The following is a 15,826-nucleotide window of genomic DNA, read 5'->3' on the forward strand; positions in this document are numbered from 1 at the left end:
GGCCTCACCTTTCCCCCGAGTGGGGCCCCAGCCAGGCCCGCCAGCACCCCCAGGACCCTGGGCCGGGCCGTGAGTCAGGGCGGGGCACCCGGGAGGGCCTGGGTGAGGAGGTCGTGGGAAGGGGCTGGGGCTTTGACTGGCTGGTAGCTGCCCTCCGGTGGCTCGCTGCAGAGGCTGCTGTGAGGGGAGCCAGGTTGAGTTCAGCTGGGAGGGAGGGCGAGGAGGTAGGCAGCTGTCTTCCCGGTTCCCAGAATGAGGTGGACCTTTGGGGAAGCAGTGGGGGCAGCGTGGGGTCTGGGGACGGGAGGCAAGAAGCAGCGGCAGGGGTCAGTGGGGGTCTCCGCCCCTGGCCGTCGGGGCGCCGACTGGCTGATCATCGAGTGTGAGCCCCCACCCTGGAGCCCGCGAGGTCCGGGGAGGAGGAGGCGAGAGGAGGATTTACCGGGCGGCGGAGTGAGGCGGCCAGAGAGGACCGGCTGGGAGCGGGGGCCGGAGCGGGACCCCGGGGGGACCTGAGCGCCGTCGCGCCGCCGTTCCGGGCAGGTCCGCGCAGACATGCAGCGGCGGAGGCCGGGCGCGCCCCTGGGCCTCGCCCCCGCGCGGGGGCTCTGAGCACCGGCCGTCCCCACGACTGCGCCCTGGCGCCGAGACTCGCCGCGCTGAGCCGCCTCGGGACGGAGCCACGCGGCGCTGGGCCTGGGCCGCGGTCGTGGTCCTCCTCGGGCCGCAGCTCGTGCTCCTCGGGGGCGTCGGGGCCCGGCGGGAGGCACAGAGGACGCAGCAGCCTGGCCGGCGCGCAGATCCCCCCAAGGCCACCGCCAGCGCGTCCTCCCGCGAGGGGCTGCCCGAGGCCCCCAAGGTACGCGGCCGGGACGCACGTGGGCCCTCGAGGGGCAGCTTCGGAGCTGGGGCTCTGGGGCGTCGTCCCCCAGCAGGCTCTGTCCCTGCCGGCTCTGCCTCCGGGTCGCCCTTTTCGAGGCCTCGGCCACGGTCCTGCCTTGGGAATCTGCTGCAGCCCGGCCAGGCCGGCCTCTGGGAAGCCCTCTCCTCGCGCTTCCCGCGGTTGGGGGCCACAGTTAACCCTTTGAAGCCTGGGCCTGCCGCGCGCTGAGGAACCTGTTGCTATTAGGTTAATTGCTGATTTGGGGGCAGGGGTGGGGGGGGGAGCTCCGGCTCCTTGCCGGATGGTTCACCAGACCCCTTGGGAGTCCAGCGCCCCATGATTCCTGCAGCTGGAGACGCCATGGCGAGCCTGTCCCTTGTGCTTTCTGGGGGTCCTGTGTAGCTAGCACCCCCTCTTGCAGATTAAGTCCTCGGGCCCCAGTCTGGCCGGGAGTCCTCACAAAGACAGAAGGCCCCGAGCCCACTTCAACCCTGGGCTTCCTCTCTCCTGCTCAGGGTCTCTCCAGGGGTCTTGGAGGGCAGGCCTTGCCGCTGCCGTCGCGAGCCCCAGGACTGGGAGGGGAGCCGCAGTTGCCGGAGCAGCCCCCACCCCCGGCCCTCACACCTTTGATGCTGGTCTCCCTCCTCCCGAGGGCGTCTCTGCCGCAGCCAGTCCGGCTGCCTCTCAGCCCACGCGGCCCCCGTGGAGCCCGAGGCCCCGTTTCCCAGATGGGCAGGCTGAGGAAGGTTGAGGCCGCGACTCTGCCAGCTCAGGAAGAGTGGGCTGGTTCCCGGCGCTAGGGCCAGGCTGGCAGTGCTGGCAGGGGCGGGGTAGTGGGGGGTTCTTCAGCAGTCCCAGCCAGTCCCCCTGGAAGGGAGGGGGCACCCCACTGCCCAGGGCCACTCCTCCAGAGACCCTGCAGTGTGATGGGCCTCCCTCAAAGGGTGCCGGCTGGAGGGCTGTGAGGTGTGTGCTCAGGCTGGCCCTCCAGGCTTCCAGGGTTGGGCGGTTCTCCTGCAGCCTGCTCTCTGTTGCCTCTGGCCCTCAGCCCCCAGATGGGCTGATGCACAGGCCCCCTCCAGGGCGCCGGGTCCCTCTAGCACATTACAGACGTGGTCACCAGGAGAGCAAGCACATAGCGATGCCTGAGGAGTGGGGGGAGGAAGGGGGGAGGAGTGGGGGGAGGAATGGGGGGAGGAGAAGATAGGGTGGGGGGAGGAGGGGAGAGGTGTGGGGGAGGAGGGGAGAAGAGTGGTGGGAGGAGGGGAGAGGAGTGGGGGAGGAGTGGGGGAAGAGGGGAGAGGAGTGGGGGAAGAGGGGAGAGGAGTGGGGGAAGAGTGGGGGAAGAGGGGAGAGGAGTGGGGGAAGAGGGGAGAGGAGTGGGGGAGGAGTGGGGGAAGAGGGGAGAGGAGTGGGGGAGGAGTGGGGGAAGAGGGGAGAGGAGTGGGGGAGGAGTTGGGGAAGAGGGGAGAGGAGTGGGGGAAGAGGGGAGAGGAGTGGGGGGAAGAGGGGAGAGGAGTGGGGGGAGGAGGGAGATGAGGAGTGGGGAGAGGAGGGGGAAGAGTGGGAGAAGGAGGGGAGAGGAGTGGGGGAAGAGGGGAGAGGAGTGAGAGGAGGAGGGAGATGAAGAGGGAGGAGGAAAGAGGAGTGGGGGAGGAGGGGAGAGGAGTGGGGGAGGAGGGGGAGGAATGGGAAGGAGGGGAGAGCAGTGGGGGAGGAGGGGAGAGGAGTGGGGGAGGAGGGGAGAGGAGTGGGGGAGGAGGGGAGAGGAGTGGGGGAGGAGGGGAGAGGAGTGGGGGAGGAGGGGAGAGGAGTGGGGGAGGAGGGGGAGGAATGGGGAGGAGGGGAGAGCAGTGGGGGAGGAGGGAGATGAGTGGGGGAGGAGGGAGATGAGTGGGGGAAGGAGTGGGATGAGGAGTGGGGGGAGGAGGGGGAAGAGTGGGGGGAGGAGGGGAGAGGTGTGGGGGAGGAGGGGAGAAGAGTGGGGGAGGAGGGGAGAGGTGGGGAGGAGGGGAGAGGAGTGGGGGGAGGAGTGGGGGAGGAGGGGAGAGAAGTGGGGGAGGCGTGGGGGGAGGAGGGAGATGAGGAGTGGGGGGAGGAGGGGGGAGGAGTGAGGGAGGATGGGGGAGGAGTGGGGGAGGAGGGGAGAGGAGTGGGGGAGGAGGGGAGAGGAGTGGGGGAGGAGGGGAGAGGAGTGGGGGAGGAGGGGAGAGGAGTGGGGGAGGTGTGTGGGGAGGAGTGGGGGAGGAGGGAGATGAGTGGGGGGAGGAGGGGAGAGGAGGGGGAGGAATGGGGAGGAGGGGAGAGCAGTGGGGGAGGAGGGAGATGAGTGGGGGAAGGAGTGGGATGAGGAGTGGGGGGAGGAGGGAGATGAGGAGTGGGGGAGGAGTGAGGGGCTTAGGGCATCAGGCTCTGGCTGCGTCCACAGAAGCCCCGTGCGCTTGCCCGGCTGGTGCCCCTGGCATTGGGACGTCAGGGTTCTGATTCCCCAAGGGCGGCCGTGGGTCCTTCTCCTGGCCGATGATGCCTTCCCTGGGTCTGCCCTGAGTGCCTCCCGCTGCCCTGGGGTCCCAGCTGTCTGCAGGGCGCAGCCTCAGTGCACTAGCCCCGTCCCGTCCCCTCAGCCATCCCAGTCCTCAGGACCTGAGTTCTCCAACGCTCACATGACATGGCTGAACTTTGTCCGGCGGCGGCGGCCGGACGACGGCGCCTTGAGGAAGCGGTGCGGACAAGAAGCTGGTGAGCCCCGCCTGGGCTGCTGCAGGGTCTGAGCCCAGGACAGGGTGTGGTGGTAGCTCCCACTGGATCCCACTGGGCCCCTCACCTGCTTCTTCTGTCTCCCCCCAGCGGGATCTCTTCGGTCCCCCAGGACCTCCAGGTGCAGAAGTGACCCCGGAGACTGCTTCACAAGTTTCAGGAGCTGCTGAAAGGTCAGCCGCCCTGCACTGCCCAGAGTCCAGACGTGCCTGGGCCCCGGGCTGACCCTGCTGGCCGCCTGTGCCCTCCTCCCCACAGGGGCCATGGAGCACCGGTTCTCAGGGCTTGTGGACCCGCTGCTGCCCCAGGGGGTGGGCCTGTGGCTGGTGGGCGAGGCCTTTCACTGCCGGCTGCAGGGCCCCCGCCAGGTGGACAAGCGGACGCTGGTGGAGCTGCATGGTTTCCAGGCGGTGAGTGGGGCCGGGAGCTTAGAGCAGGGCGTTGGGTGGGGCCCCACAGGCAAGACGGGACCGCACACACCGCCTGACACTCTTGGGGCACGCACGTGGGTTGGGGGTTGGGGGTGGGGCTCGGAGGGCGGGGGGCTGCCTCGGGTCAGGGGTGGGGGGCCCTGGGGGCCCAGATCACACTTTATGCCCAGACTGAGCGTGGGTCCCCGGTAGCCAGGAGGCAGGGAGACCCTCCTGGGTGTGGACTCGAGGGTCAGTCCTGTCAGTGCCCACAGTGAGCGTGAGGGTCCCGGGAGACCTGCTCCGAGTGAGGGGCTGTCGGTTGCAGGCACGTTCCCCAGGCGGGGTCTGTGGGGTGGGGGCCAGGCCCTGCGCTGGCCGCTCACAGCCTGCTGCCCAAGGTGCCTTCCTCCGAGGCTCCGGTCTGAGCCTGGCCTCGGGTCGGTTCACGGCCCCCGTGTCCGGCATCTTCAGTTCTCTGCCAGTCTGCACGTGGGTGAGCCGGATGGGGCTGTGCCGTGTGCTGTGACGGGGCTGGGGCTGAGTTTTCTGGGGGCGCCTGGCATCGCCGGCCCCGGGTGCGGGTCCCGTTAGAGATCTGCCCCCTGCCCCATGGGGGGCCTTGGACTAGGCATGGGGTCCCTGCTGCACGCCTGGCCTCAGGCGCCCCCTCCCCAGCCCCAGCAGCCACTCCTGGGCCTGTCCTGGGCCGTGTGCCCTGAAGCCCCTCCCCACCGGCCCCCACCCCGCCCCCCATGCACCACCCTCCCCAGGGCTGTCTCCGCAGACCACAGTGAGCTGCAGGGCAAGGCCCGGCTGCGGGCCCGGGACGTGGTGCGTGTTCTCATCTGTATTGAGTCCCTGTGCCAGCGCCACACGTGAGTGACCTCAGCCCCCGCTCCAGGCGGCAGCCCCCGGACCACCCTTGGAGGGGGCTCACAGGCCACAGGGGTCTCTGGGCACTGGGGGTGGGTCTTGGCCCCCTGGACCTGCAGCGCCTCCCTCTTGCCCTGTGGGGCTGTGTTCAGGTCCCTGGAGGCCATCTCAGGCCTGGAGAGCAACAGCAGGGTCTTCACAGTGCAGGTGCAGGTGAGTCCGGGCCGGGTGTGAGCGGGAGGGCTCGGGTGCACTCAGGGGCCAGGCCAGGTGTGAGCTCGCTGCACTCAGGGTGCAGTCCTCTGGGGCCTCGGCACCTCCTAGCGCAGGGCAGGTGGGCAGACGTTGGCCACCGGGTGTCTGTGCTGTGGCTGCGGTCATGACGTCCCCGTGCTTCTTACAGGCTGGACAATACGCTTCTGTGTTTGTGGCCAACGGCTCCGGGGCCTTCCTCACCATCCAGGCGGGCTCCAGCTTCTCCGGGCTGCTCCTGGGCACGTGAGGGCGCCGAGGGGGGCTGGCGAGGAGCTGCCGCCGGATCCCGGGGACCCTCCCACTGATGCCCGTGGTCACGACAATAAAGAGCCCTCCACCCTCCCCACCGCCCTCGATTGCTGCCTGGATGTTTCACTGGGGGTGGAGGCCGGACTGCTGAGGTCAGCGGGAGATGGTTGGGGACAGAAGGGTGCTGTTCACACGGGAGCCCGGTAGCTTGGAGTACGGGCCGTAGAGCCTCCCTCAGGGCCGACTTGCCTGGCCTGGGGTTATGGTGATGGCCAGAGGCTGGGCACTGCCCTGGCAGCCCCTGCAGGGGCCACGTCGACCCTGAGGACAAGGACCACTGTGCGTGCCGGCCCCACTCAGCTCTGCCCACGGCCTGTCCAGCCTTGGGGGGGCAGCAGGCTGTGTGGCACTGGAAGCCCCAGAGGTTGGGGAGCAGCACTGTTCTGGGCCCTCGGGAGGCCTGCGTCCTGTGCAGGGCAAGAGGACGTGCAGGCCACACGCGGGACCACGTGCTTGCATGTGCTGGCCGCCGCAGGCGTGTGGAGCTGAAAGGCACCCCTGCGGGCTCAGGTGCGCCCAGACCGTGCCGTGCCCGGGGCACCCAGGTGGAGCAGGGCTGGGACCAGCAGCTTCTCCTCGCCTGCCCTTGGGATGCCCTTGGGAATATGCCCTAATGACCAGGGCCCCTTGGGGGACAGAACTGCCCCAGGAGGGTGGGGTGGGCCCCGTATGTGATCCTCATGCTGCTGCCCCCTGGCAGGTCCTGTGGATTTGGGCCCCACCCCCACCCAATTTTGGCTCTGGCAAACCCAAACCAAAGAGTGTAAATTGGCCTCAGGATGTCTGGACCTCTACTGAGCTGCGGAGATGCCATCTCTGGTTGGCATCCAGGGCCCTTAGTCGCTGGTGGGGTTAGGGAGGTTGGAAGAGGCCAGAACCCACGGCTGTTACCCCTCCCCTGGGACCCGGACCTGCCTGGGGCTGGCACAGAAGGGGCCCCCGCCAAGGCTTGCTGGGCAGTGAGGTGGGATGGCCCAGCCCCGCGACGAGGTGTGGGGGGGGGGCGCCAATCGGCACGAGGTGGGCTTGGCTGCTGACCCATCCCAACCTCTCTCCTTGGGCCCCCCAGGGTGGCGTCAGGGGCTGGGGCTGTCTGGAGGGGCCTCTGCTTCACTTGCCAAGGCTGTGGCCACCTCCTGGGGACGTCCAGGGCAAGGGCCGGTGTGGGGCGCCATTCTGGGGCCCCCAACAGCTCCCGCCCCACCTCCCAAGTCCTGAGGCCCTGATGTGGGGCTGTGGGATACCAGGCCAGATGCAAAAGCCCTGGCTTAGGGGCTCCTCTCTGCCCTCAGCACCCCTTCTGTGGGCACGGCCTGCCCCCTGGAGCCTGGATCCGGAACGGGGGGTCTCCCTTCTGCAGCCCCTGCCCTGCTCGGCCACAGCACTCGAGAGTGCTCCCTTCCAGAGAGTCGGGTGGCTGCCCATCCGTACAGGGGGCACCAAGGCTGTGCCGGGCCCTCCTGGAGCTGGGTCAGCGGGGACAGCGGTGTGGGGGCCCTGAGGAGGCAGAGGCAGGAGTGTGGCCTGCACCTCCTGGTTGGCGTGAGCCCCGGGCCGCAGACTCCCCTGTTTGTTTCCAGTTCTCAGTGGCTCCTCCCCAACCTGGCGGGCCAACCCTGGGCAAGAATGGGCTGGGGGCAGGCACCCAGGATCAGGCAGCACCCAGCCGGGCCCTTCTGAACACCGCCTGGGGCCTCACCATCCGGGAATGGGGGCCCTCTAGGTTCTTCAGCAGCAGTCAGTCCCCCACCCCACCCAGCCCTGGAGGTAGGAGCTGTGATGACAGATGGACATGCCAGAAATGGGACCCAGGGCCGTGTAGAGCAAGACGGAGATGAGACACAGAGACGTGGAGGAGGGGGCGGGGTGGGGGCCGGGGCCCGGGTGAATGGGGGCGGTGGGGGCTGGGGTGGGGACCACGGCCGGGGTGAATGATGGGGGCCAGGGCTGGGGTGAATGAGGTGGGGGATGGGGGCTGGTTGGGGGTGGCTGGGGGCTGGCATGGGGGCCAGGGTGAATGGGGGGGCTGGGGCCAGGGTGAATGGGGGGGTGGCGATGTCCTGGCGCTGGCACCACCTCCCTGGCCTCTGCCTCCTGGTTTCTGCCCCAGTGGGACGTGATCAGCCACTTAGCCACAATTCCCCTGGAATATGCCATCTCCAGCCCCCACTGGGCACCCAAGAGCAAAGGAATGGACAGGTTGGGGTGGGGTGGGTGGCCTCACAGGAGGGTCCAGGCCCCCAGCCCACCCAGCCCAGGCTCCATCCTCTGGCCCAGCCCAGCTGCACCCCTTCATTCTCTCTCAGCCTCACCTCCTGGGCTGGACCCACACCGCAATGTTTGCCATAGAAGGGACCCTGGACTCTTGACAAGGGTGGGAGATGCCTGTCACTCACCCAGCCTGAGCATGGGGTCCCCGGGGCAGGCGCAGGCCAGCCAGAGCTGCTGTTGCTCGGGGTCTGGGCTGGCTGGGGGACTTGGGGAGCCCAGGGAAAGGGACCTCTTCAGGCCTGTGCCCCCTGGTTTGGGAGCCGGGGTATTGAGTGTCCCAAGTGTCTGGCAGCTTCGCGGACCCTGGCAGGAACAGAGCCAGAGCAGCTGGTTCCGTGCTGGACGGCCTCAACCCGACCCCTGACCCCTGACCCCATGCCCTGAGTGGCAGGGAGCTGCCGGCTTCTCCGTGACCTCCACCAGGGCTGACTTCCCAGAACTGCAGTCCGACCCTGCTGCCTGGCCCGGGCTGGGGACATCGGAAACTGCTGCTGTGGGCTCCCTGCCATCCTGGGAGGGGCCATGCCTGGTGCGAGGACACTCCCCCCACCAACCCTCCAGCTCGTCCGCTCACAGGACCAGCCCTTCCCTAGAGTCCCAGCTGGACCTGCCTGGCCCACCCTGCCCCGGGGCTGCCTCGGCTGTGTCGGAGCCAGTATTCCCAGCCCTGGTGCTGTCCTGGTCTTGAACAGACAGAAATGTGGACGGGAGCTCAGGGCAGCCAGGAAGCCCTCTTGGGGCCAAGTGCGGCGGCCACCCTTAGGGGGCAGCAGGAGCCAGGGCTGGGGGCTCCCAGCTGTGAGGAGGAGGCTGGGCCCTGCTCCGACCCCGCCTGTCAGGTGTGGACACCATTGCCCATCTGTCCCCGGTGCCTCAAGGGCCCCACTGTTGGGGTACGTGGGAGATGCGGCTGCCCTGGCCTGGCCCCTGGGGGCGCCTGGGTGTGGACCCTGGGGCTGCAGCCAGGACAGGCAGGCGCTGGAGGCCCAGCTTTGGCAGCTGACTTTGCCTCCCTCTCCCCGCCCCTGCCGCCCCTGCCGCCCTGCCGCCCTGCTGCCCTGCTGCCCTGCTGCCCTGCAGCTGGGAGGGTGTCTGCTCCAAAGGCCCCTCGGGCTGCCTGCCAGCTTCTCTGGAGTAAGCCCAGGGCGTTCCTGGGGCCTGTCCCAGACCCCAGACCACACTACACGTGGTGAGCACCGTCATCTGGGCCTTGGAACAAGAGTGGCCTGGGGGGCGTGTGGGAGTCGTATAGGACCCAAACAGACCCGTCTGCCCTGCTTTTTAAAAATCTATGTACCCAGGTGCCCCGTGTTGACCCTGGGTTGACAGTTGTGTGTCCCTGTGGCTGGTGCATGTGTGCCCACGTGTCTGCACATCTGTGTGGGTCTCTGCCTTAGGACTGGGACTCTCTACAGAGCCAGCAGCACGGCTCCCTTGGGAGCAAACCCAGGACAGCCATCCAGGGCCCCGGGCCTGAGCCCTTGGCCGGCCACTCAGTGCCCGAAGCGGGCGTGGTTGGGGTCCCTGGGGTCCAGGGAGGGGGCTCCCACCCCCAGCTGGGGGCTGCACAGCGCACTGTCCTGAGGGGAAGCTCTTTCCTGCCTGCAGAGCACTGCCCTGGGATCTGCTATGCTCGGAGTCGGCTGGGAGCTGGAGCTGGGGGCAGAGCTCGGCGCTGCGTCCTGGGGCCGTCGCTCACGGGCTGGGCTTGGCCAGTCTGCGCTTGGACTCCCAGTTCAGGCCACTCTGAGCTGTGGTGACCTCAGGGCCTGTCCCCCAGGGGTCTCCCTCAGCCTGACCCTGACCTTGGAATGGCAGCGTGTCTGGGTGCGGGAACACGCCCTGGCCCTGCCTGTGCCCGCTGAGCCACCGGCGTGTCTGTCCGCCTGCGCATCTGACTGCTGTACAGGTGGGCCTGGCACCAGAGGCCTGGGGACAAAGGGTCTTTGTTTGGGAGGCTGGGGGCAGCCCCTGCTCTGGGGCAATGACTCACGGGTGCCTGGGTGTGATGACATCTGTGTTGTGACAGCCATGTGTCATGCGTGTGACAGCCCAGCAGGGCCTCCTGCCCGCCCCGCGCCCACGGCCCTCACGTGGGGGTGACGAGAAGTGTGACAGGTGGGGGCTGGGCAAACCCCGTCTTCGCAGGGAAGCGTCTCCAGACCCCTTGGGCCCCCAGCCCGCACGCCCGGGCCTCTCCCTGCCACACAGGGGTGTGCAGGACACCTCTCTGCAGCAGGAGGCACCACGGCCGGACTCAGGCCCGCGGGACGGGTGCTTTTCAGGCTGAGTTAAACTGTTCCTGGGTTGGAAGGTCTGGGTGGGGCAGTTGAGGGTGAGGCACCGTGACCGTCGCCCCGGTGGGGACTTGGGCCTGGCTCTGCCCATCCATCACTCTCTCTCCGGTCTGAGGTGGGTGGCGGCGGGTGCAGGGCCCCTGGGGGAGGCTGGGGCTGCTGAGACCTTCAGACGCCACCGGAGGGAGGGGCTGAGGCTTGGGTTTCCTTCTGCTCTGGTCACCGGGCTGGGTCAGCGGGGAGGGGAACTGGACTGCGGCCCTCCTGGGCTCCTGTCCTGCCTGCCCGGCCAGCCCTGGAAGATCTGCGGCCACCTGTGGTGTTTACTCTGGATGATGCAGCTGAGGAGGTCCTGGCAGGGCCACACTTGTAACCCCTGGCTTCTCAGCTGTGGGCGCAGTCTTGCACCCTGGCTAGCTGAGTTGAGGGGGCTTTGCGGCATCTGTGGCCCCGACCAGGGCAGAGTGCCCGAGCCCCATTCCAAAGAGAGGCCTCGCTGGGCAACGCGAGCAGGACAGAGGCCGAGGCTGGATGGGTGGGGAGCGCCTGGGGCCTTCCAGATCCTCCTTCCTGCGCCTCCCGCCTCCACCTCCCTTCAGCCCATCGGCTGCAGCCACCTCTCCTTGGATCACTCATCCACTGTCTACCTCCGCTGGGAACCTCGGTGAGGGAGGCTCAGATCCTTGAGGGGGCGGTAGGGGAGGTGGGTCCCAGAGAGACCTTCCGAGGAGGATGGGTTGGGGCCAGATCTCGGTTCTTCTCCTTGGGTGGTTCTGACCTGGCCAGCGTGGTGCAGTGTGGCCATCGGGGCAGGGCCAGCGGCACCAGCCTCTGGTAGGGAGGGTGCAGAGGGCCGGGAGGCCAGAGGAGGGGCTGTGAGTGCTGGGGGTGGGGACCCACCCCGGCCCTGAGGGAAAGGAGCGTGGACACCCACAGAAGCCAATTTGATGGGGTGGCGTGGGTTTCAGCTCCCAAGGCTGTGGGAAGGTCCTCTGGGTGGGGGCTGGGAGGAGACCTCAAGGGGAGGCCCAGGGGTTTGGGCTGTGCCCCCTCAAAAGCCTCCTCTTTGAGGACCGCAGAGATTGGCCAGGCCTGTGGGATGGACACAGAGGTCTTTCCCCTCAGCCTGTGGGATGGACACAGAGGTCTTTCCCCTCAGCCCACAGTGGGAGAGGGAGACGCCAGCTCACCCCAGAGTAGGAAACCAGGAAGAAGAGCCAAGCCCTTCCCAGGCCCCTGAAACCAGGAAGCAGGCCTCACACAGCCAGTCCAAGGAGCTGGAAACTCCTCTTTCATGGGCTGTTGGTGGGCCCAGGAAGCAGGGCCTTGCGCAAACAAGGGGCCTCCTCTCTCCTCCGGGCCCTGCTCTGGGTGCGGAGGACCTGGCATGTGCCTGTCTCTGGCCACCTGCTCCCGAGGACTCCCCAAGCCGTCTGGGCCACTGGGGCTTCCATTCCTGCAACGTCAGCCGGTCTCACGGTGCCACAGCTGGGGAGCCTGGGGCCGGTGGGGCCACAGGAGGGCCGTGCCCCGCTTAGACCTGAGGACTCTGAGCTGGGACAGTCAGCCAGGGAGAGGGTGGAAGAGTCTGGGGTGACCCAGGCTGCGGGGGCAGCCCTGCTGCAGGCTGGACTGATGGAGGCCTGCCGGGAACAGGGTGTGTGCTGAGCCTTGGGGGGAGGAGACTATCTGGGCCCAGTCAGTGCTGGGCGTCTGTGATGCTGCAAGGTTGCAGGAGCCCCTGCCCGTGTCTGCACTGAAGAGCGCCGGGCACAGGGAACTGGGCTGGCATCCCGGGGCTACTGGATGGGGCGTCTTCCCTTGCAGCCCTGGAGGCCACGCTCCTGACTCTGGGTAGAGCCCTTCCTCGCCTGGTGGGGTGGGGGTGGGGGGTCCTCAATCCTTGGCCTGCAGAGGCATTGTCTGGATGTCAGTCTCTGGCCATGCAGCGGCTCTTCCCAGGTCTTTTCTGGTAAGGCCACCTCACGACCTCGCCTTAACGCGACTCCACCTGCAGAGACCTGACTTCCAGACAAGGTCTGTTTGTAGCTGCTGGGTTGGGGCTTGGAATATCTTTTAGGGGGCACAATTCAGTCCCATAACAGGAGCCTTGCCAGCCACGATCCCAGCCAGACACAAGTGGGTAGGTGGAAACCTGGAGGCCTCAGGGGCGGGGGTGCCTCTGGACGCAGGTAGCACTCTGCATCTTGGGGGCGACCACCCAGGCCACAGGCCCGGCGGGTACCCAGGGCTGGCCCAGAGAGCCGGAGCCGATGTCAGGTGCCTGCATGTGCATGCCAGCCTCGGGGGGCAGAGAGGCAGGACCACAGTCCCCAGAAGGAGGGCAGAGGGGGGTGTTCTCCTCCTGGGGGACCTGGAAGGGACCAGAGCCCATCTTGGCTTGGCCTGCATTCCCTTCCGGCCCTGCGCCTCCTGGGGGCCGTGTGCGTGTGGCTGCGCCGTGCCCATCCAGCCCTGACTCCGTCCCCTCCATGGTAGGCTCTCGGGGCCACTAGAGGAGAAACATCCGTGTGGCTGAGGAAGAGTCGGCTGTTTTGTATCCCAAGTTCCCACATGGAAATGAATTCGGTGACTCCCCATCTCCCGAGGGCCTCCTGGTTTGGCCCTGGTCTCCGGGAACTGAGTACCTGGGTGGGTGGCCTGGTCTCCGGGAACTGAGTACCTGGGTGGTTGGGGAACTGTACAAGCTAAGACCAGGGAAGGACGCCTGGGGGACGGATGCCACGGCCCGTGCATGGTCGAATGGAGCCGCGGGGCAGGGAGGATCTACAGGGCAAGTTCCAGGTGAGACCAGAGAGAGCTGCAGCTGCCCCGGCTCTGGGAAGCCCCCAGCCCTCCCGAGGCCCAGCCTTCAGCCCACGTATCCTCTGAACCCGTTCACCATGGTACGGCTGGGGAGGGTCAGCCTGGGGCAGGCTTTGTTCTGATATGAAACTTAATGTCTTAGGCTGAAAAACACTAAATTTCCATTTTTTTGTAGGTCAGAAGTGGTTGCAAACTGGATTTTTAGACTTCCTATTGGGAGTCTTGGACATTTGCACTCTTTTCCACAGGGGTCAAGTCTTTGGAGCCACAAAGAACTGGGCAATGCAGGCCAGAGGTGTGGGAGTCCAGCCCTTGGTTCGAATCCCGCTCTCCACTGTCCATGGGGTCCTCAGCAAGCCCTCTGGCCTCTCCAAGCACACACAGGGTTCCTCAAGCAATTCCAAACTCCAGAGGAGATATCCCAGGTAAAATCGGATGGCAGGGACCTGGAACACTGCTGTAACGGGCAGCCCCTGGACTCGAGTCCACGACTCCCACGGGAGGGCAGGGCCCCATCCTGCTCACACCGGGGTCCCCAGCCCTGGATCCTCACGAGTCCTTGTCCAAGAACAAACTGTGCACACAGAGGCGGTCAGTCCTGGATTCAAGGTGGCCCATCGGAGCTGGAACTCATCTGCCTGACCTAGGGACGCCTCCAGTCCCACCCCTACCTTTTGGAGGTGGGAGAATCACCATGCAGGTCACTGACCCACTGACCACAGATCACCACTCTCCCCCGCCCCCGTTCTTTCCTCCTGAGACCACTGCTGCCTTCAAACACAAGTAACCCAAACCTGCTCCCAAACCCATGGCGAGACTGACCCCAGCCTGACCCTGATGCTCGAGACTAGACCCCAGACTAGTCTCAAGACTAGACCCGGCCCCAAAGTGGGACAACAAAGACCACAGCGGGGATCACCCAGGTCCCCCAGACAGAAAACCCGCGTCGGACTCCAGGGGGCTCATGGTCACCCCTTGTCCTGGGGCAGCTTCATTTTACTTTGGCAAGGACCGCAGTGTTCACTTTTCTCATTAAATGAGGGGCTTCCAAGGATGTGTGTTAAGGTACGTGAGAGGCGGGCCTGGTGCCGGCTGGTCCTGTTTTCTTAAGGCGGAATTTGGGGAACCGCGTCAGCACTCCGGGGTTCGGATTCCTGGAACCTGGAGCGGAGTCTGAAATAAAGCAGCACCGGCCCTGTGTGGTGCGGACCCACGGGAAGCCTTGAAAGGAAAGTCTCTTCAGAAACAATGGGTTCAATGACGTGTACACTGAAAAGATACTGGCCAGTTTTAAAGTTCTCCTGCGTTTAAACACGGGCAGCAGCGGGGTTGACGGTACAGGCACCAAGTTCTGACATAAAACTCTTTCCTTAAATCATGTAAAAAACCGAGACCTGCATATTGCCAACTTAAACTCACATCGACACAAACTTACAATATTTATAAATAAGTCACAAGCAAACACTGAGTTACATTTACCACGAAGTCACTGGACAGAGACCAAAATCCCATGAAAGCGAACTGATGTGAAACCACGTTAGATCTGAGACGCATACATGAGAAACGCCACTGATAAGAGACACGGAAGATCGGAGCCCAGCCCCGTGAGCCGGTCGGGGACAGCACGGGGGTCAGCGTGCGGCCGGGCCCGGCTCAGGCTCGCTGAGGTCCAGGAACGGGAACCTCCACCCGGACACGGCGCGCTGCCCCGGCAACCCCCAGGGGTCTCCCAAACGCAGGCCGGGACGCAGCGACCACAGCCGTGGCCGCGGGACGGGGGCCTTGGGGCCCGGGCGTGGTGCGCCCGCTCGGCACCTGCCCCAAGGCGCCGCCGGGTGAAGCGGGTGCCCCGGAGGGCCGGGCCGCGGCGGCTCAGGGGATGCCCTCCCTTCTCTGGCAGCACTGCGAGGGCGGCGCGGACCAGTCGTACACGTAGGACAGGCGCAGCTGCACCTCGCGCTTGCACAGGCGGCCCTCGCGCGCCAGCGTCGCGTGCTTCTCCAGCATGTCCTCCAGGCTCTGCTTGTGCGTCACCAGGTACTGGTTGCTGCAGCCGCGGGAGCGGTACTCGGTGTCGAAGCGCGGGTCGTGCTCCCGCTGCACGTCCACCGGCGCCAGCCAGGCGCCCAGAGACACGTCCTCGCTGTGCCAGGCGCGCAGGTAGTCGCGGCTGAGGCGCAGGTAGCGCACCAGGTCGGCTGAGAGCACGTAGCCGCCGCCCAGCGCGTAGGGCAGGTAGTAGTCGCAGAGTTGCCAGGCGGCCTCGCGCCAGCGCCCCCCCGGCTTGACGCGGCCGCGGCCCGAGAAGAAGCCCCAGTAGAGGCGGCGGCGGCGCGCGGGGTCGCGGGCGCGCAGCTCCGCCAGCAGCGCGTCCAGCCGCGCGAAGGAGTCGTCGTCCGCCTTGAGCACGAACTCGAAGGCCACGTGCTCGTCCAGCCAGGCCAGCATGGCCAACACCTTGGCTGTGAGGTTTTCGTAGGCGTCGCGCAGCGCGGGCAGCAGCAGCAGGTCCCCGTGCCGCGCCTGCTCCCGCTCCAGGGCGCGCCGCTCCTCCGCGCCCAGGCCGGCCGTGCCCACGGCGAAGCGCGCCCACACGTCGCCCGGGGCCCCGCGCCGCGCAAGCCACGTGCTGCGGATCACGCTGCGGCGCTCGGCGGCGCGGGGCGCGCTGGCCACCAGCACGGCCAGGAAGGCGGCGGCGCGCGCGGGCGCGGGGGAAGGCGGGCTGCGGCCCGACACCGCCCTGGGGCCCCCGGGCTTGTCCGCGCAGCGCGCCAGGTAGAGCAGCGCCGCCCCGCACAGCGCCAGCGCGCCCAGGCCTAGCGCCGCCCGCCGCCGCCACGCGCGCCGCAGCAGCTTCATGGCGCCCGCGCCGGGCCGGCGGCCCAGGCCGGACGCGCGAGGGCGCAGGCGCCGGCGGCTCGGGGCGGTGCGCGTGCGCA

General features: G+C 67.2%; 2 protein-coding genes across 2 annotated transcripts; one reads left to right on the forward strand and one right to left on the reverse strand.

Moving 5' to 3' along the window:
* Positions 1-252: 252 nt before the first annotated feature.
* C1QTNF12 (C1q and TNF related 12) lies at positions 253-5,523 on the forward strand. The gene is given in 11 exon segments (XM_054549701.2): positions 253-380; positions 544-859; positions 3,508-3,648; positions 3,731-3,783; positions 3,785-3,813; positions 3,899-4,050; positions 4,439-4,520; positions 4,523-4,546; positions 4,838-4,928; positions 5,079-5,154; positions 5,330-5,523. Coding segments are annotated over 11 exon segments (1,191 nt in total). The 3' UTR covers positions 5,429-5,523.
* An 8,649-nt stretch (positions 5,524-14,172) lies between these two features.
* Positions 14,173-15,787, reverse strand: B3GALT6 (beta-1,3-galactosyltransferase 6). The gene has a single exon (XM_024255644.3). The coding sequence runs from the start codon at positions 15,744-15,746 to the stop codon at positions 14,757-14,759; it is 990 nt and encodes a 329-aa protein (XP_024111412.1). The 5' UTR covers positions 15,747-15,787; the 3' UTR covers positions 14,173-14,756.
* Between the last annotated feature and the right edge of the window lie 39 nt (positions 15,788-15,826).

This window comes from Pongo abelii, chromosome 1 (assembly GCF_028885655.2).
Source record: "Pongo abelii isolate AG06213 chromosome 1, NHGRI_mPonAbe1-v2.0_pri, whole genome shotgun sequence".
In the NCBI taxonomy this organism is placed as follows: domain Eukaryota; kingdom Metazoa; phylum Chordata; class Mammalia; order Primates; family Hominidae; genus Pongo; species Pongo abelii.